This window comes from Mirounga leonina, unplaced genomic scaffold (assembly GCF_011800145.1).
Source record: "Mirounga leonina isolate KUSES-001 unplaced genomic scaffold, KU_Mleo_1.0 Mir_82, whole genome shotgun sequence".
Classification (NCBI taxonomy): Eukaryota; Metazoa; Chordata; class Mammalia; order Carnivora; family Phocidae; genus Mirounga; species Mirounga leonina.
The window spans coordinates 43,943,888-43,965,186 of NW_023270825.1; the positions used below are offsets into that span (position 1 = coordinate 43,943,888).

At 39.2% G+C, this 21,299-nt stretch overlaps 1 protein-coding gene across 1 annotated transcript; it reads left to right on the forward strand.

Moving 5' to 3' along the window:
* The first annotated feature begins 1,654 nt into the window (after positions 1–1,654).
* Positions 1,655–14,757, forward strand: GMFB (glia maturation factor beta). The gene is given in 8 exon segments (XM_034992275.1): positions 1,655–1,806; positions 5,272–5,368; positions 7,032–7,081; positions 7,733–7,782; positions 8,285–8,367; positions 9,353–9,426; positions 11,065–11,130; positions 11,132–14,757. Coding segments are annotated over 8 exon segments (465 nt in total). The 5' UTR covers positions 1,655–1,803; the 3' UTR covers positions 11,174–14,757.
* The last annotated feature ends 6,542 nt before the right edge of the window (positions 14,758–21,299 follow it).

Below are 21,299 nucleotides of genomic sequence, written 5' to 3' on the forward strand. Positions count from 1 at the left end.
TCTGCCTCTGGGCCTTTGCAGTGTTGTTTCCTCTGTGTGGAATGTTCCTCCAGATATCCACGTGGCTAATCTCCACAGCTTCAAATCTTTGTTCAGATATGACCTTGCTAATGAGGACTAGGACTACTACCCTATTTAAAATCACAAATCCCTCATCCCCTGCACTCCCAATCTCTTTTCCTATCCTCCACCCCCACACTAATCACCTTCTAACATTAACAATTGTTTACTTATTATTCTTATTGTCTATTACTTCCTCCTCCTCATTAGAATGTTAGTTCCAGGATGGTAGGGATTTTAAGTCTGTTTTGGAGCTTGGTGCCTATTCTATAATGGGCCCTCAGTAAATATTTATTGATGGAGTGAAGTGGTGGGAATATATAAATAATACAAATATACTTTAGCAAGTGTGCTGTTACAGAGAAAAAAGGACTTAGAAAAAATTCAGGCCAGAAAAGATTATTCTAGTTCTGATCTTCCGTCAATTTTTACTTAGAATTCTCCTTTACCATTGACCCTGATCTTGTTTTCATGTCAAATGCTTCCCTGGGGAAGATAAGCTCATGGACCACTAACATCACTTTATCTTCCATCATTTGTTACATGGTACTATGTGTCAAACTTACCAGTCCCCTTCTCATGATAAAAAGTATTATGGGGGCAGATCACTATGAGAATGTAGTTGAGCTGTGGAATTTCTTATAGCTAATACTTTTATTTTTCTAATTTATGAGCAAATATAAGTATTGTATCAAATTAGTTTATGTATTTTGAACCCTGACTTAATGTTATTTATTAACATGCTAACAATTCTTTAAATTTAAACATTAATACAAACTTTAAAAATTCTAATAATTCTAATGAGGAAGGATGGCAGTGGGAGCATGTTCTGGAATTTTCTTTTTCTGTGGTTCTTTCACTCACTCAGCAAATATTAACTGAGCACCCATTATGGACCAGGCGCCATGCTAACACTGCCCTGTGAACACCATGATACCCTGCCCCAGGAAGTGTCTTTATTGAAGGCAACTGTATGAATTCTAGAGTTCAAACTTTACTTCTTCCAAACTACTTTCCTCACTACATTCAAAAATTAGCTTGCTCCAGTAAGTCTGCATCTCCTACAGAAACTTCTTTAAGTGTCATGAGGCAGTGGTTCATAACACCTATATAGACAGCAATCATCATTCAATCATACTTCAATAAATAAACGCCATTGAGAAAAGGAATGTATTCATCAAGTCCTGGAAAGTGGTGGGGATCCGGGGTGGGGGTGGTCAGAGAGGGTGGGAGGAAAGGCAGGCGTGCCTAAGTTTGAGGGACCTTTCAGGGACCTGGGGGCTTTGGTTTCAGTTTCCGAATGGGTTGAACTCCACGCTCAAAAATAAAGTGGACAGTTAAATTTGGAAGGTAGGCTGTGCTCAACGCACATATTTGCCATTGAAATGACTGACTTAATCATGCCACCATGAAATTGCTCTCAGAGTTTGAGTAAAGTTAAAAAGGAGCAAGAACGGGCTTGAATGTTAAGAGTGCATCTCGGCAGGGTGGCCCCACTCTCAGACAGACAGACAGACAGAACCTCCTTTCCTAAAAAGAGCAGGAGCAAGCGGGCGCTCGCGTTTCGCCTAATTTTGAGCCGCGCCTCCTGCCGTCCGCCGTCACGTGCCGGCCCGCCCCGGCCGCGTTGATGGGGGGGGGGGGCACTCTGCCTGGCGCCGGGGCAGGAAGGGAGGCGGCCGCAGTGCCATTCTTAAAGGGGCCCGGAGGGAAGGCGAGGAGCCGCTGACGGCCGGAAGGAAAATGGTGAGTTGCCGCCGGGAGGGCGGGGGCCGGAGGGCTGGGCCAGCCAGCCGGGCTCTCCCGTTTGCCGGAGCCGAGTTCGGCGGGCAGCGCCCGAGGTGGGTCGGCGGCCGCTTCCGCGCCGGCTGCTGGCGCGTGTCCACAGCCAGAGACTTAGCCTCCCGCCGCTGCCACCCCGCGTAAGGGCAGCATCCTCCAGCCGGGCCTGGGGTCGACCCGCCCAGTGGCTCCTGGGACTGGGGTGCGGCCAGTGCGGCTGGATCATCCTCCCCTAGTCTCTCTGGATGGAGGCTTCCAGCTCCTGAACTGCAGGGCCGGAGGGGCCGGGGGTCCGGCCCAGCGAAGGGCTGCCCCAAACGCCGGTTTCTTTGCCAGGACCCGGGCCAGGCCTGAGGGGCCGACAGGCGCTGAGCACCTTCCCTGGCGGCCTTTGCAGGGAGGGCTCGAAATTTCAGATTCCATTCTCATGGCCTCGCCTTAGCTTCTGTTGTCTCCTTCCCCGGCCTGCCTCTAGGGATTTTTCCGTATTCTTGCTTTCTTCCAGTTAGGGCAGTTGGAAATCTTTTGACCTAAGGTTTTGGTCCTTAGCCTTAAAGTGACCGTCAAAAGCTTTAGTTTGTTCTGGGGCTTTGGCTTCCGTTCTCGAATGGGTTGAACCCCTCGCTCAAAAATAAAGTGGAGAATTAAATAAATTGCCCAACAAGAATTTTCTGAATCTTTTCCATCGGGTGTTTAAATATGCTCATTTCTTTAATTAGAAACAAAACACAATCCCCCACTGTCCTATCTCTGACCTCCCACTCATTTCTCAACCCACCTCCCTCGAATAGATCTTGTCGTGGTCAACAAATCCAAGGGACTGTCTTTGCTTCTCATCTTTCCTGACTTTTCATCTGCATTCCAGGCAGTTGACTACTCTCTCCTTTTTGAAGCATTTTCTTCCGGCATGCTTTCCCCTTGGCTTCTGTTTTTTCTCCTGCTTTTCCTGTTGGTCCATTTGTGTCTCATGCAGACTGTGTGCCTTACCTGGATATCACATGTAGGAGTTCTAGGCTACAGTCTAATGCTTTGTTTTCCATTCTGTATTCTTTCTCCATCCTTTCTTACACTCATAGCTTCAGTTACCTCCTACCTGTAAGCAGATGACTTGTGAATTTTTATCACACTTGCTTCTGAGATCCAGTCCAGACCTATATATCCCACTGCCTAGTTCTTATCACAGGTGCAAACAAGTATGTTTTCTTACCTGATCCTTTTGATGTAGGTCTGTTCCCTGTAGACTATATTAGAAGCTCCCCGAGGGCAGGCCCATATTTATTTATTTATTTTATATGATTGTATCCCTAGCACTTAGCACAGTGCTTACACTCACTAAATGTTCCTTAGGTGGATAAACCAATAGGTGAACACTTGTTCAACACTCCACTTTACTGTGTGTTAATATTTACCCATACAGAGTTGTTTGCAGGGTGTTACACTCATTCCTAAATGCTTCTACTAATTAAGCAATTGGAATTGACTGAGCCTGGGTCCCTTTTCTTGTAGGAAGGAATTTTTGGCCTTATTACTGTATTGGAGGGATGAAAATACCCCCCAAAAGAGCTGTATAAATTAAATCACAGCATGTTTTTCACTTGGTTCCTGGTCCTTAGAATGTCAGGATTGCACAAGCAGCTCTGAGTATCAGAGCTGGAAGATAAGACTTTTGTGATAAATTGGTCTTTGCCTAAAGAGGAATCTAAAATATTTATTAGTTTCACTAATGGGTTCTACCTTTGGTTGAAGAGAGAATGAAAATTCTAGTTTTTTGACTCTCTATCTTTCTTGAAGATAGAAAAAATAGACTAGGATTGAATACTACCTTCAGGAAGCTCCATATGACTTAGCATCTCTTTCTCTAAGGAGAATAGGACGCATGTACTTGACTCCTACAGGAGCCTTATTCATTGGATAATACTTATTGGTGGGATGTCCTTTCTAATTGTAAATAGCATATCGTATGGTATATCATACCTTACATATTACCAGTGTTCTGAATTTAAAGGACAATTTAAAATGGACAGCTATTTCCTGCTTTAACTTATGCTCTCATTTACCCAACATGGGGTCAAAAACCAGGCTTTTATTAAATTTGTGTTTTAACTTAAAATTGAAAACGTTAATCTTTTTGGGTTATAATGAGACATGTGTATTTAGCATTGGTCTCAGAACTGTTCTAATTCTCTTGAAGGAGGGGGGATCTTATGTATGAAAAGATCAAGGAATGTGGACCTTGTTTGGTACCTGACTCAATCGAACCAACTGTTGGGGGAAAAAACAAAACAAAACATTGAGGGGAATTTGAATTCTGTTTGATTATTTGAGATTGGAATTATTGTTAGTTTTTTAAGGTGAAATAATGTTATTGTCCTTATATTCTTAATGGCACATACTGTCATTTTAATGATACATACTAAAATATTTACAGTTGAAATGACTTCAGGTCTTTGCTGTGTGACAGTCCATCGGGCAGTATTGAGAGTGTTGATGCAGTAAGATTGGCTGTATGTTGATAATGTTTGAAGCTGAATTATAGGTGCATAGGATTCCACTATACTATTCTTTCCTTTTGTATGTGTTTGAAGTTTTACACATTAAAAAAAAGGAAGAAAAAAAAAAAGCTTTCCATGCTTGTGTTTGCAATCAATAATACATTTGCATTACTAAGAGAAGAGTCCTTTGGTCATTTCCTTGCCACATTTCTGGAGAAGAATCTCTTACATTTTTTCATAATTTGTAAAAGGTTCTTTTGGTTTTTATATTTGTTTCATCTGGTTTTGCTTCCGTAGTTCTTTTTTTTTTTTTTTAAGTAATCTCTACACCCAATGTGGGGCTTGAACTCATGACCCCAAGATCAAGAGTTGCATGCTCTACATACTGAGCCAGGCAGGCATCTTGCTTTCATAATTCTTAATAACTTCTTTTTTTAAATTCCCATAGTCATTTTATTAAGATATAAAATGTTATTGGTCTTTACTCTTGTGGTTTATTTTTCATACTTTATATGTATTTTTTCATAGTTGTGAGATGCAAAAATGAACCAGGGTCTTACTAATTCTAAGTATAATAAAGATTACTTTCCCGCATAGTGCAAAAATATTATACTTCCTAACAGCAGACAGTGATCCTGTAATTTCCTATATTCTTCTCTTCCTCTCCGGTTCTGATGAAATTGCACATTATTGTATCTAGTTCTTTAAGACATTTATTAGCCAAAGAGAAAGTTAAAGTGTAGCCTAGATATAAGATGAACAATTAATGTAGATACAAAGGTTGGTAGATTTAAAAGCTCTTTAAGTATTCATGTGTTTCATGTTAACTCACATAACTGTGACATTTGTAGATGTCAGTGTATGTTTTTAAAGGTATTAAGTTTTATAAGTTAAACACATACATGGCATTGAAGTCATGAATTTTTTTCTTTTCTAGAGTGAGTCTTTGGTGGTTTGTGATGTCGCTGAAGATTTAGTGGAAAAGCTGAGAAAGTTTCGTTTTCGCAAAGAAACGAACAATGCTGCCATTATAAGTAAGCTAAACGTGATTGCCTCAGTTACATGGTCTTCGTTGAATTTTATCTTATAGCCACATTGAATAAACTGAGCCATTAGGAAATAATTTGCCTCCTTCTGTTTTAATCTTTCCCCTTGCTTTTATTTATTTATTTATTTTTAAAGATTTTATTTATTTGTCAGAGAGAGAGAGAGAGCATGTGCCAGGGCACAAGCGGGGGGAGCGGCAGGCAGAGGGAGACGGAGAAGCAGGCTCCCCGCTGAGCAAGGCTGGGGGTGGGGGCACCTCCATCCCAGGACCCTGGGATCCTGACCTGAGCCAAAGGCAGACGCTTAACTGACTGAGCCACCCAGGCGTCTCTTCCCCCTTGTTTTTAGATCATTTTAAAAAATAAGTAACAGCTGTTATCCTAGAACAGAGGTGGAGTGTCCTACCTCTCTCCTCAGCTGCCTTTACAGGTCTGAAGAAGATGATCTTCTTAGTTACCTGGTCATTGTAGTGACCCATCCAGCTCCATCCTTTAACTTCTCAGGAGACTAAAAATTGCCTGGTCATTCAATCTCAGCCAGAGACTTTTGCCTGCACCTAAAATGGTAGTGTTCAGCATTGTCTTCACAGTGATTTGGGGCCTTATTTCAATTCTAAAACTAGAACCCCAGTTTCGTGGAGAGTACTTTTAAGTGTCATTGACTTCTGACAATAGAAAGAGTACTTTTAAGTGTCATTGACTTCTGACAATAGAAAGAATGATTTGCATATTGCCTCTCCCACTGTGAACTGTATCTGATGTTATGTAGATTTCTTTTATATTCTTAAGTAATATTTAATATGTGGGTGGTGATTTAGAAAGATGAAGGAAGGGCAAGGGGGTAACAGTATAGATCTCTATAGACTGCTTAACAGAGAGGCATCTGGCAGATGTGAATTAATGAGATAGTTACAACTTGTAATCAGTTTTGGTTCTATTACAAATAAATACTACAACATAGGCATACAGTTCTTAAAAGTGAAAGTTCATGTCCGTGCCTTTTGCTGAGAAAGGTAAAGCTCTGAGATCTTACCATATCTTACAGAATTTACTATGAAATTAGTGTAAAACCAAAAATGGCCACCTTTCCTGAGTAATGGAAAAGAATAAAGGCATAGATTAAACATATTTCAGTTTGGCTTTGGATTATGTTACATATGTTTGAGTATAGATATCACTGCTATTTGGTAATCCACTATCTCATAATAATCCTACTGCATTATGAAATCTTGACTCTGGAGAAGCTGGAATTGGTGGTTGTTCTGTCTTAACCCCTGGTCTGCTTTTCCTCTTGCAGCTCTAACCATGTTACATAGACCAATCTCATTTACAGTCACCCTTTCAGACCTTATGTAGGAAGTTGCATTTGAGTTACAAAATTCTTCAGACACAGAAAATGTAAGGAGTTGACATAAAATTCTAAATAAGCAAATTAGGTGATGGGAATTATGGGTAAAAGCCTTTAAAGGCTGACTGAAAAGCACAGCTAGCTAATAGACCATAACTAAACTGCAAATGAGTTTCTCAATGTTTTAATTTTAGATGCCAGAAAAAGGGCTGAAACTCTGTGGGTTGGGTAAATCAAGGTCACATTGGAATCACAGTTTACAAAAAAAAATCACAGTTTACTTATACTATATTTTTATTTTAGTGAAAATTGATAAGGACAAACGCCTGGTGGTACTGGATGAAGAGCTTGAGGTTTGTTTGATCATCTAAGTACATTTTTATAGTTAAGCAATTATTATTGCCTAACAGATGCTATGTTAGTTACATGTACTTTTAAAATAAGTCTAAATAGATGCTCATTATGCATGAAAAGCATGTGCTAATTATTATGTAGCACATTGTCTTGCCGATTGAATCACCTTCTTTAAAACATTACTGAAATCCAGTGTAATAAGTGGTAGAAGTTAAGGCTACATGTCCAGTATAACTTCTAAATTGCTTGGCCAGTAATTAAAAACTAAAATGCTATAACCTAAGGATTTAGTTTGTCAAATTAAGTAACAAATTTAGACTGAAAAGAAATTCACTTTTTTCCCCCTAAGTGAGACATTGATGTTTCCTTTGGGGGGTGGCTTTTTATCTTATTCAGTATTCCCTGACAACTGGAACATGAGCATGACTATTTAGTTAATAAATGGAACTAAACTGAGTGGGCTGGAGTGGGCTTTCAGTGGATTAAGGGTTTAGTAATCTCAGGTTATATGCAATTTAGTAACATAAGATTTTTATGTTGTGGTATGTGGTTATAAATTTATATCTACTAGTAGAATGGGTGCTTGGTATATCTCTTAAGGATTTATGGGTCAGAAAATGCTTAAAAGTTGTTTCTCTTTATGGTTCCAGGGCATTTCACCGGATGAACTTAAAGATGAACTGCCTGAACGACAACCTCGATATCCTTTTCTTAGTGCTTTAAAAAGATTTGTTTTCTTTTGTGGTCAGAATTTTATTTATGAAGTTGGTTTGTTCAATTTTTAAAAGCCATGTATTTTACAAAAATTTCTCCTACACCATGATCACAATCAAAATATGTATGCACATATTGGACTAAGAAAAATGGGAAGTTGACACACTAGTGGGATGAATTACTTCCTTTTTGAAAAACTCCTTTTATTATTATGTGTTTACAGTAAAAATTTAGAAAGAGAAAAAAAAGCCATACTACATACTTTTAATACATTTATTTTTGAGAGATTATATGTTTTTATACCTTATCTTTGGAGCTCGTGTATACTTTTATGGAAAGATAATGATAATAAAGGTATGGCTCAAATGGAGAGAACAGAAATTTACCACTCACTAGCTCCCCAGGTGTGTATTTTCTTTCAGAACTTTGTTGGTAAGTACTTGTGTCAAATAAAACAGTAATTTTAGTTTCTTTAACTTGAGAAAAACCTTCATTGTATATAGTTATAAATACCAACATGATGATGGAAGAGTTTCATATCCTCTGTGCTTTATTTTCTCCAGTCCTGTTGGTGAGTGAATTTCTTTAAATAGTGCATATTTGGTTCTGATCTAATTAAACCATTTTTATAGGAGACAAATTTTATGCTTGTTTGAAAGATGTAAAGTGTTGAATAACCTAAATAGAGGTATGTGTGCATGTGCACACGAATTCATCCCTAGAAAGAAGTTGCTATAAAGCCTTCCCTCTTAGAACTTGCTTGTTTTCTTAGGATAAATGTCTAGAAGTGTAATTGTTTGGTCAAATCTTACATACATTTTAAGGAATTTAAAATGTAGTGACATTTTAAAACACCAACATACATTTTCTTTTTAGGTTTCGTGTATAAGTGCATGAACTTCGTGTATAATCATGATATATATTTGCGTTTATCTTTAAAATAGTACTTAATGATGATATTCCTGTAACCTTAAGAATAGTCCCAGAGTAGCTTACATTGGATATTGAAATGGCTTATTGTTATTTAAGATATATCCGTTATCACCAGAACTCCCAGTACCACTACCATTTAAGCCCACAGTAAACTCTGAACTCTTCTCTAAACTTTACTATTTGTATCATTTACTTAGCACTTAAAATAACTGCAGTACCTTTTTAACTTAGTATGTAAGCAGCCTGTAACTTTTTTTTAGGGCAGATCTCCCCACACTGATTCATCACCATCCCCAAACCTATATATGTTAGGCGTCCATAAAATCGATCTTGATATTTAATGTCAAAATTAAGATTGTGCTGAAAAGTTCTTAAGTATTTACAAAGTCCTAAAAGATGTGCAGGGATCTAGCCACATTTATTTTTGTCAAGCCCCGGGACTTGTTTGTCAGTTAGCCATGGCTCCGTGCAGGCAGTGAAGTGCACCTACACAGTTAGACTGAAGCTTTCTGTAAACCTGATAGCATAAGAAAATCCTACATGTGTCATTTTAGAAGTAAAAAATGAAAACCCATCATTTTTTCAAAATCTAAGTCTCATTTCTATACTGATCTCTTTTCCAGGGTGTAAGCCTGAACAACAGATGATGTATGCTGGGAGTAAGAATAAGCTAGTCCAAACAGCTGAACTAACCAAGGTGATATTTGTGTTTTACTTGCTTGTTGAGACAATATTTTTCCCTCACTATTAGACCATTAGCTAAAGTAATCTGAAGAGTTAAGTATTTTTTACACAGGTGAAAATTAATTAGAACAGAGCAGTAAATTTAGGGAGTTTTACTGTTTGGAAATAGAATGATAGAAGTCTTTAATCAAAGTGTGTTTTTGAATGGAAATTATAAGTTGATTAGAAGAAATCGCATTTAAAATATAGGCAGCTTTAGAAAAGCCACTGCCACCATTCAATCTATTGAGAGTTTTTCATCTTCCATAATGTAGTTTCTAGTAGATAAAAGTAAGCATTGAAGCTTCTCAGAGCTCTTTACCATAGGCTAAATGAACCAGATTCTGTGCAGGAATTCCATATTATGCAGTTAACTGTATATTGTTCCCAAGTCTGAAATTGTTAAGAATACTTATTAGCTTTATTAAGCTAGACCATTCTGTTTATATGAGACACTTTCCTTAAGATTTAACATGCCCCCATTGTTTTATGGCATTGTTGAAGTTTAACGGTAAGATGGGTACTTGTTTTCAAACTTTATTTAACTTCACGTATTAGTTTGAGTTGAAAAAAGTATATACTTCTAAGGTTTTGAAATAGAATATTACATCACTAAAACAGTATTAAATAACATTTCCTTTCAGGTTTTATTTTAAGGACAGTGTCAGTGTTTTACCCTTAGGTGTTTAACCAGCAGCCCAGGAGATGTCTTTAAGTGCCCTCTGCCTTTTCCCGTTAGCTCATGTGATTGTCATTGACACCACCAATTTATAGACGCTACTTTCTCTCATTTGTACCATAGGAACATAAGGGGGTCGGGTGATTAGGAGGGAGCTCTGTTAACAGCCTCATTTCCATTCTGATCCCACAGCCCACCATCAAGTGCTGGAATTAAGGCATTACAATTTATAAGTTACTGTTACAAATAATCACATCGAATCCTCATCACAATCTTGTGAGGTTGATGATGATATTCCTATTCTGTAGATGGGAGAACTGAGGTTCAGAAGATAAAAGACTTGCACAGGGTTGCATAATAGTAAATGACAGAGCTAGGATTCAAACCCACATTGGCCTCAATCCCATACTTTCTGCTCTATTATGTTGTTTCTGTATAGAAAGACTTCCTGGGCCTGCGTGTGTACAGATTCTTGCAGAGATCCGTGGCTGAGGACCTGTAGTCCATCCTTTTCAAAACAATCCACAGCTTGTATTTCCTCCAACTATGGAAGACCAGCATATGTTCTTCCACTTCCTAACTAACTAGACTGACTTTAGTTGTGTGTACTTGGGGTATCTCTTCTAGTGGGTAAGATGTACAGAACTGTTCTTTTAGAATATTCATAGATTTGATTCGTAGATTTGTAGATTCTTTTAGAATATTCGTAGCTTTTAAGAGAGTTTTGGTTTTATGCCATCTTGATTGCTAAACTTTGGTAACTCAGTACTTAGCACTTAAAAAAAGTAAAGGTATATCTAATTTACAAAGATAAGTTATGACCAACATGAATGAAAGGAAGGAGAACTTGGTATGTAATACTCACATATACAATGTGTTTGATTTTTTTTTTTTTGAGAGTGTCAAAGTATGACCTAACGTTTTTTTCTAAAGGTATTTGAAATAAGAAATACCGAAGACCTAACTGAAGAATGGTTACGTGAGAAACTTGGATTTTTCCACTAATGTGAACTTCTGTGTTTCTGAAGTTTTTATGTATTAACCTGACCATACTGGAACCAGACATAAATACTTACGCCTAAAAATGCACTGTTACTTACAGTTTGTTTCCTGCAGTAAAGAAATATTCTTCATTTGTTCAAAGTTTGAACAAAGGGGAAATCATCTTCATAGTAATGAAAATTTGTAAAGTGTTTCCTTATATTTGTAATTGTTAGGTGGACTACTTCTCTCCAGGGACTTTTTGCACTCTTGTGACTAATTTCTATAACTTACGGTTCAGAATTTGTTACTATTTACAGACACCATTGGAAAGTGGGTATTAGATTGTGATAGACAACAGTTGCCTCCTTTTGACAAATACTGGATATTAGCAGTTTATATATGAAAATAGCATATTATCACTTGTCAAATCTTTAAAATTTCTTTGGGGTAAAAGACTTGAATGACCCAATTTAGAGCCATGAAAAATAATTTACTGTAGTGTAAAGCTGCATTACAAGTACACTTGTCATCAATTCCATACCTTCTTTGGTTTCCTATATCTTTTTAATCAAGTACAGAAACTTTGTTCATCAGTCATTCATTCTTACAGTCTGGGAATTAGATTTTATAGTAGTTATGACTGTTACGTTTTCTTACAGGAAATAGCATCTTAGTCTTGGAAATTGATAGGTTGGAACTAATCAAGGGCTTCATTCCTGGTTGTGTCATAGCTAGATAGTTTTGGATCTAGGTTAATAACACTTTATTAATAATAACACCTCTTAATGTTGTCCTGTGAACACAAGTTATTTTAAATGTGTTAATACTGTGCCTTTGATTTGTTAGCTTTAAAGTTAGTTTAAGACTTTTACACTGCCAGTATTCCAGATTTGGTGAAATTAATACTTTTGTAAAGGGTCCAAGTAAAACTATTTTCTAATGTGTATATCTGAAATTTGTAATAAAATCAACTTCATATTTTTAAAAATTCCAACTATCTACTTGTATTGGTGAATATATGGCAGTTGAGAGTTATAATTTGGGGTGTATTTATGATTACCTTTGTGCCATAAGAAAAATTACTTATCTTAAAACCTTGGCCAGAGTTAATAACATTAACACAGTAATAGAAATTGCATCTTATATCCTAAACGTCAGAAGATATTCCCAACTGGACATCCATCTTGTTGGCATCCTTGGCAGAAAGCAAGGATTCTAATATATAGTGTACTTTAAGAACAACATATAAGTGACTGTTTCACATTAATTTGACAAAAGGTCTTGAGACTGTAAAGACTAACCAAATTTGGTGAGTGAATTCTTATATTAAGATTATCTTAGTCATTTCAAAACTAGAAAGGCATTATTTTATGTTGACGTGTTTTTCATTTATATATTCTTTGCATTTTTTTTGAGGTTTCTGTGCCAACACTAATAAAGAGGTAAAGATAGTTGGAATTTTCACAATATTGAGTCTTCTGTGGCCAACACTGTTTGGCTTCACTAATCTAAAAAACAGGAAGCAATAGGAAGTTAGTTGGAGATGAGGAAGTGCTAGAGTGGACATTTGTTTTGGTTAATGAATGGGAAGGACTCTTTATTCCAATTTCCAGAGAGAGAGAGAACTTCAAACCCAGGAAGTTTACAAATTCTTTAAACAGCTATTTTGATATTGGAGAATAATGCTTATAATTCTGTGGAAATGCAGATATAACCCAAGTGAATGGAGAGTGTTTTTAATGTTTTTAAATGAAGGAAATCAGATTTCATTTCACCATGTTTGCAGCAATAAGAGAAACTAGTGCTGCAAGAATGTGTTTTTTAATGAGGTTCCTTATTTTGTCTTGCATGTTTTAGTTGTTTTGTTTTTAAATTTGAAAGTCCTCCATATTGTCAGATGATACTGACTTCCATAAACAGAACTTAGTTCCCCTGTTCTCTAACAGGGACAAAGAGCTGTGATAAATCATGCTTATTTGACTCCTTATCAATAACATGTATTTTGTAAGACAATAGATTATGATTGGGGAATCAGTAGAACATGTTTTGACTCCCTCTGTCCTATAGGGAGACTTACAAATCCTATGCTCTAGAGTGTTCTCAGACTTTTATATAAATTTCCCTTCCATGTAATCAAATTTTGCATTGCTCTTTTCAAGATATGTTCAGTTTGCTCTCTTTTTCTGCCTTCTCTCAAATAGTAACTCCAGATTGGATAATTCCAGTTTATACATTCCATAGCTTTCTGGTGCAGCCATTCCCGTTCATATCTTAATCTCTCCCTTTTGGCATCAGCTTTTTTCCTGGGAACCCCCTTCATGGTCTTCTAAGTCAGCATTAGTTTTGAAATTGTTGGCCTTGCATGAGTTCTGCATAGCATCTAATGTTGTCACAATAGAGCCAACTAGTAATCCTAGCATGTTTTTAGTACAGTTTTTGTGGCAACATAAATGACATATGAAGAAAAACTGTTCTCAGGTTACTATGCTGAAATTCCAAAATGTCAGAGTTTTGAATAGTCTTGCTTTGTTCTGGTATTGAAGCAATCATGTTAGGAGAAGGGTTGTTAGACCGTTTTTGTTTAATTGACTTCTAAAATAAGTGTTCAAATTGTCTATTTCTAAAAAGTTTACCAAATACCTAGTGCAGTTAAACATACTCTTGTTTAAGAGGGTGTTGCAAAATTTTTTATTACCGTTACTAAATAACCTTGGTAGCAAAATGTCTGTCTGCACTTTTCTCTCCCCTTTTATCTCCTATTTTCAGGAGTCAAATGTAGCCATAAACTGTACCCTGGTCTGACACTTTAACTAAAAATTTCCAGTTAGAGGAATTTATTGCCAAATTAAATTTGGCTGTCTTTATTCCCCACCTATATAGGTAGTTAGGAAGGTATACTTAAAAAAATGTTTGGACTACTTTAAAACCTGAGCAATGTCATTAATCCATAACGTGGACTAGTGATGGATAGATATTTTCATAAGAGTTTAAATGCTGATATTTGGTGGAAGTAGAGAGTAACTTGTATTCTATCAATTCAAATATTCTTAGTACGGTTGCTTTCCCTATTTGTTCAATAGACTGATAATACTGGAATCTGTAGAATTTGAGCCTTTACAACTTATGTGAAGAAGTGTCTCAAACATTTCTGGACAAATCTTATTTTGTATTTCTGGAAGAATGTAAATCTTCTTAGGCCACTTAACACCAATGGCCCCAAGTTGAATATTCTTGCGAAATTTGTTTCTTGTTATGCCATTTGACATTTCAAATCAGTGACCATGTTCCTGTAATATTCAGACAACTGTTAGGGTTGTGATAGAAACTGTGTTTTCTTGCTTTTTGGAATATAGTTCATACACATATATTACTTGAATATTGTTTGAGATCACTAACTTGCCAGGGCAGTTCCCACTGATCTAGATGGTCCAATATAATCTCATTCAGGAGGCTTGAAACATTAATGGTTTAGTCTTGTGAATTTTAACAGTTCCCTGTCATCATTTAACAAACTCAACAACTGCACAACTTCTTAAGCTGTGATTTCAGTCTCTGCTAGTTCATATTGCATGTTTATTTTGGACAGTCTTCTGTTAAGCATGGTGCTTGTACTGGTTTAAATAAAATGTTAACATGAAAGGACTTCTCGCTTCTCATTTTTTTCTCACCTCCTCTCCCTTTTGGAGTTACTCTCACCTGCCTGGCTCAGTTGTGGCCTTTGCGTGAGCCACAGTGATTCAGCAATTTACTTTCTCTGGAAGAACTGAGAGGCAAAATAAACAGGAACCACTTGGCAAAGATAGGATTGGGTGAGGGAGAATGTAACAAGATTATAAACATTTCTCAAACTTGTTCTGAGGCTAGAATGATTTGTTTGTAGTGGCAGAGGGCATTATCTCAAATGATGAACCCTTGCTCTTAAAGGGAAAACTGTAAGTTAAAGGGGCTGTGTACTTCCCAAGAAATCAAATTGAAGGATCTTTTATTGAATATAGTATGTCACTTTTAAACATCCACTGAAGATCCATCTTGCCTTTGTTTTAGACTATTCTGAATGGTTTGTGTTTCATATCGAATGAATACAAATCACCACTACTTACCTAATTTTTAGAGTCTAATGTACACTTCTTGTGATTGAATAGGTGATAGAAGTCACGATTTGTTCATGGTTTGTGAAAGGAGTAGTTTATTGTCTTCCTGTCTTCAAGAATCTCACAAGGAGAATTGGCCAGAGCTTGGAAACATGTCTTATTTCTCAAATTTGTCCATTTACATATTCGAAACAGCCAGCTCCTAAATTTTTTCACCTTCATTTTTATTTGGGGGGGGGGGGGGTGTCCTTTTACTTTCCAGCAGCAAAAAGCATTTCTAACCACTTAATGTCCCAGGGTGGGCCCACTCTCATTTGTATGAGGGCACACCCTGAGTGGATATTGGACCCTTTACAGTAATATTTTTGGCTATGTTGGAGACCCAAGTAGATTAAAGATCTTACTGCTGAGCGTCACACCGGCTCTTGTTCTTTACTTGAGATCTGTCCCCAGGTAACTGGAAAGCACCCTGCTGAGGTATCCCCCTTCTCCAATTACAGGAAAGAAAAAGCAGAATGCCGAGGTTGCATCCAAAAGCCATGCTGTAGTCCCCAGAGAAAATGTGTGTACGTGTGTGTGAGAGTGTGCGTGAGTGTGACGCTCCTTTTCACTACCACCTACAGGATTAAACACAGATTCTCTTCCTAGAATGTAAGGCCCTCAACATTTTGGCCCACTGCTCACCTGTGGTGGACAGCCAAGCCCAAATGGGCTGCAGCCCTTCATTAGATAGAAATGCCCCAGGCACTGCTCCTTGCCGAAGCCCTTTCGATAGCCATGATTTGTCCCACATGGATGTACTTGCCTGTCAGCCTCTCCCCAGCCTCAATACACACAGGACCTCTCACTTCCAGCACCCCGTGGTTGAACTCAAGAGCCTCACCTCTAAGACGCTTGCCTGACTGGTACCAGACAATGAGCTGAGCCCATCTCTCCCGGTGCCAGGTACCAAGAGGTACTTTACAATTCAATTCCTGACATTGGAAAGAGGAGCCCGTTCTCTTGAAGTGGCAACTGAGCTTGGAAGAATGCCTTTAGATGGAGAAGAGGGAGAGACAATGTCGGTTGGGGCCGCGTAGAAGGAAGCAGGCTTGCAGAGCAGCTGAAGCACGCTGAGGAGCCACACTCCCGCCTTTTAGGTTCCCAGGGCCTCCTCTGACCCAGGGCCACTCCTCAGAGTTCCCTTTTTCTGAGGCCTGGTGGGTTGCTTCGCTCTTTCTGGGTTCCTCTCATGGCTACCCTTACCAGAAATTAAGTTAATGTGGACATGTCTGTTTTACTTGCATGCCAGAGAAGCTAGTTCTAGTAGGACCTCTGGTTTCACCTGCCACCATCCCCTACATTCCTACATTTACACCCCAGCCTAACCGAACACCCTTCTTTCATGCAAGCATGCTCTGGGCCTCATCCCTACCAACAGAAACACCTCCCCAGGCTGCTGTGGCCTGTCAAAATCAACAATCTTCAATAATTACCTCAAAAGCCATTTCTACCATGAAGTCGATTGTTTGTTGAACTAAATATAGTTACTAATTTAGGAAAAAACCCACAACACTTCTCTTAAACCAGTATCATTAGAGAAAAATCAGAAAATACAGACAAGCAAAAGGAAGAAAATGTCTATTCCCCAAGAAATCCATCGTGACATTTTTGGTTATCTGTTTCCCTGTCTCTGGAGGAATTCTCCGGCCCCATAGCTTTTTTAGGCACCCTAAAGAATGATAGAATTACACTCATTTTTTCAGGTAATAAAAATTCCAACCTAGTCGAATGTCAAAACTTCAATATCTTACTTCCTTTAAGGCTCCCTCCCTCATCTCTCTTTCCTCCCACTCCACTTACATCAAATCCACGTCAGGCTGGGAACCCACCATGGGGGTGGGGATGGGGTGTGGTCTGTCCCTCATTATCGCCCTCCTGCCTTGCTCCCCCATTCACTAGTTGTCTCTAGGCCCTCTGAGATTGGTGGAGGAGGGCAATGACTCATTAACCTGGTACAAATGTAATCTGGAGTGGGTGCCCTCTGGGCTGTGGCTAATGTCAAGTATCAATTCTTTTTCCTCATGGTATGCTTCTGTGAGTTCCTTGCCAATTTCCACTGGGGATTTTGGCTGGAAGTCCCTTGACATGGGTCATGTCTTCTGTGGCTAGTGGCTTTACAAATGCCCCTCCCAGCTCTTGGCTTCTGGTAGTGAGCTCTGTCCCTGGCACCTCGCTTCTGCAGATTGCATCTTGAGCTGTATCCCCTGTTCGGCTCGCTTCCTCAGGGTTCATATTGGCCCCCAGGAAGCATGCATCTTTGCCTTGCTGCCATCAGGGAGGGTACAGTTTGCTTCCTCCGCCATCAGGGGCAGCTCTCAGATCTAGCCCCTGCATACTTCTCTGACCCCATTTTGGCCCATTCTCCTAGCGCACTACACCTGAGCCATGCTGGGCTTATTTTTGTTCTTTAAACATGCCAAGCTCGAACGTTCTCACTAGCTGTAGCTTCTTCCTGGGAAGATTGCCCACTCTCCCTTTTCCATACCCACCTCCCAATAGTCGTTTGGCTGTCTCCTTTATTCTGAACTGAGCTTAAATGTTGCCACTCACAGAGGTTTTCCCTGATCATTCATCCTAAGGGTAGCGGCACCTTCACCATCATAACCCATCTGTTCCAATTCTCTGCCTAGCACTGACCACCATCTGATAGTTTTCTAATTTATGTAACTGGTCTGAAGGACTCTCAAAAGTAATCATGTAAAAACAATTTTGGGGTTGTTTTTCAAAACTTGCTACCTCTGTTCCCCATCAAACCTCTCTTTTTTTATTTTTTATTTTTTATTTTTATTTGATAGAGAGAGAAATAGCGAGAGCAGGAACACAAGCAGGGGGAATGGGAGAGGGAGAAGCAGGCTTCTTGCCGAGCAGGGAGCCCGATGCGGGACTCGATCCCAGGACCCTGGGATCATGACCTGAGCCGAAGGCAGACGCTTAACGACTGAGCCACCTAGGCGCCCCAAACCTCTCTTTTTTTCCTCTGGCTAAAAGGCTTGCTTGGTGATCTATCTCCATTAGAGTTCAGTCGCTTAGGTGTTACAAATGCCTTTTTCTGTCACTAAGATTCAGTTCTGTTCATTTTATTATTTTATTTTATTTTATTATTTTTTAAAAAGATTTTATTTATTTATTTGACAGAGAGAGAGACACAGTGAGAGAGGGAACACAAGCAGGGGGAGTGGGAGAGGGAGAAGCAGGCTTCCTGCAGAGGAGGGAGCCCGATGTGGGGCTCGGTCACAGGACTCTGGGACCATGACCTGAGCCGAAGGCAGACGCTTAACGACTGAGCCACTCAGGCGCCCAGTTCCGTTCATTTAAAAAATTCAGTCTCGTATTTGATTCAAACCTCTTCTCTCCTTCAGCACACCCTACACTTATGGTTCTGGGAGGAGCATGAGGGAGCATTTGTCCTCAAGTTCTGCTTTCTTGCAACTGGTGCTTCCCCCCCTGGTGTTGGGGATGCGAGGGCGGAGACAGAAAAGACATTAGCTTAGGACTCTAAGCTGCTGGATCGATTTCCTTTTTTGCGCGTGCACAACTTGCTGGTAAGTAGGTTGCTGTGCTTTTGGATGTCATTGCTTGTCTATTGAACACTTACTGGCCATGAGTTCCCAGAGTAGGGCAAGCCTTCAAATGCTGATTTTTCCCTACAAGTCGTCTTCTGCTTTGTAGGGTTTCTTCATGATTACCCTTTCTATAACTTTTGTTTTACTTGAATTAATAATGATCTTTTGTCCCCATTTTCTTAGTTTTCAATGTAATTATTTTTTCCCTAAATACCTTCAATGGATTGCTTAAATGCCTAGCAATTCTTCCAAATGCTTCAACAAATAAGAAAATCTGCCCGTTCCAAAAGATTTCAAATAAGAAAGGAGAGTTGAAATTACATATATTTAAGTCATTTGCAGTTAAATAATAATTCCCAGTGAAAGTAAAAAAGAAAACCTATAAGGTTTTCTTTTTTTTTCCCCCTTCTTGGAGACCTCCTTCCCCACCTTCCGTCCTCCCTCTAAAATCTGTACTGGATGCTCTTTAGTCATGAGTGTGTCATCCAGAAGCTTTCCTCGCTTGCTTCTTAGTTGGAGCCCCTTGGTTGGATCCCATGTATTCCCTATTTTGTTACCCCATTTTGCTGAAGCCCATGGTACACGGGAGGAGAGCTTTCTTATTTCTGAAAATATTTTTGCTCCATCCTCACAATTGATCAGTGGTTTGGCGGCTGTACTGGATGTTTTCTGTTTGCCTCTCCAGAATCATTCTCCACCCTTCTCCACCCTGGCTCTGCCCCCCAGGAGGCTGAGCTTGAGGAACGACATCAACTGGCTCCCTTGCCTTCCGGTTTCTGCTTGAGATCAGCCAATCTCTGGGGAGGATGGAGAGGGAAGACAGGTACTTATTCCCTCAATCAGTCCTTTAGGGTCTCGGCAGGTTATGGCCCTCCATTGAAAGTCATTCATCCACTCGATGGGGCACCTGGGTGGCTTAGTTGGTTAAGCAACTGCCTTCGGCTTGGGTCATGATCCCGGAGTCCTGGGATCGAGCCCCACATCGGGCTCCCGGCTCATCGGGGAGCCTGCTTCTCCCTCTGACCCTCTCCCCTCTCATGCTGTTTCTCTCTCTCTCTCAAATAAATAAATAAAATCTTTAAAATAAAAAGAAAGTCATTCATCTACTCGAGACAGTCTTTCTGAATCCTGGTAACCCCCACCTCCCCTCCTTCCTTAGGCTTAGTGATGGAAACAGCAGAGTTTTGAGGACGGAGGTATCTCTTCCTAGCCTGTAATAATAGCCCTTTATCAAAGGGCTCAAATTATCTTAATTTAGAGTTCCATCTCTTTCCTGGGTTTAAATTCTAGGATGGAAATGATTTTCCAACAGAATTTTAAGGGCATTGCTCCTCCATCTTCTAGCTGCAGTATGCTGTTAAGAAGTCTGATGCTAGTCTGACTGCAATTTTGTCTTAAGTTTTTCCTTTGGGATCTTCTCCTTATTTTTGATATTGTGAAATGTCTCTGTGATGTGATTTTGTGTGGATCTGGTTTCATTCATTGTGCTAGATATTTGATGGACTATTTGAATCTGGAAATTCATATTTTTCAGTTCAAGGAAAAATGTTTTCCTATTATTTGGTAACCTTCATATTTTTCCTCTCTCTTTCTAGAACTCTTACTGGTTTGGATGGTGGACTACTTGCTCTGATTCTCTAATTTTCTTATCTTTTCTATTGTTCATCTCTCTTTTTTTTTTGTTCTTTTTCTGGGAGAGTTACCTCAACTTTCTCTTCCACCCCACTTGGTGATTTTAAAATTTCAGTTACATATTTAAAAGCCATACAAGGTTTTTTAGAAGATTTTATTTATTTATTTGAGAGAGAGCAAGCATAAGCAGGGGGCAGAAGGGCAGAGGGAGAGGGAGAAGCAGGCTCCTGGCTGAGCAGGGAGCCCGATGCGGGCTCGATCCCAGGACCTTGGGATCATGACCTGAGCCGAAGGCAGATGCTTAACTGTTGAGCCACACAGGTGCCCCTAAAAGCCATAAAAGTTTTACTAGTAAGATTGAACAGTAAAGCGAGGAAGACAAAATTTCTTCATAGTCTACAAAATATTTTATAAACACTTTAGATCTCAACAAAGGACTTTTATCTGGGAATAGGCAGCTAACAGCATTTCTACAAATAAATATTTTCTGAATACACTTAAAAAGAAACTACAGGGGCGGCTGGGTGGCTCAAGTGGTTAAGCCTCGGACTCTTGATTTTGGCTCAGGTCATGATCTCAGGGTTGTGAGATCAAGCCCTGCAGAGGGCTTTGCCCTGGGAGTGGAGCCTGCTTGAGATTCTCTTTCTCCCTCTTCCGCTGCCCCTCCCCCACTCTCTCAAAAAAAGTAAAAAAAAAAATTAAAAAATAATAGAAAATTTAAAAAGTGAGACAACTGTGCATGGTTTAAAAAAAAAAAAGTGCTACAGCTGACCCAACAACATAGGTATGAAATGTGTGGGTCCATTTATACGTGGATTTTTTTTGATACAGTATAGTACTATAAATGTATTTTCTC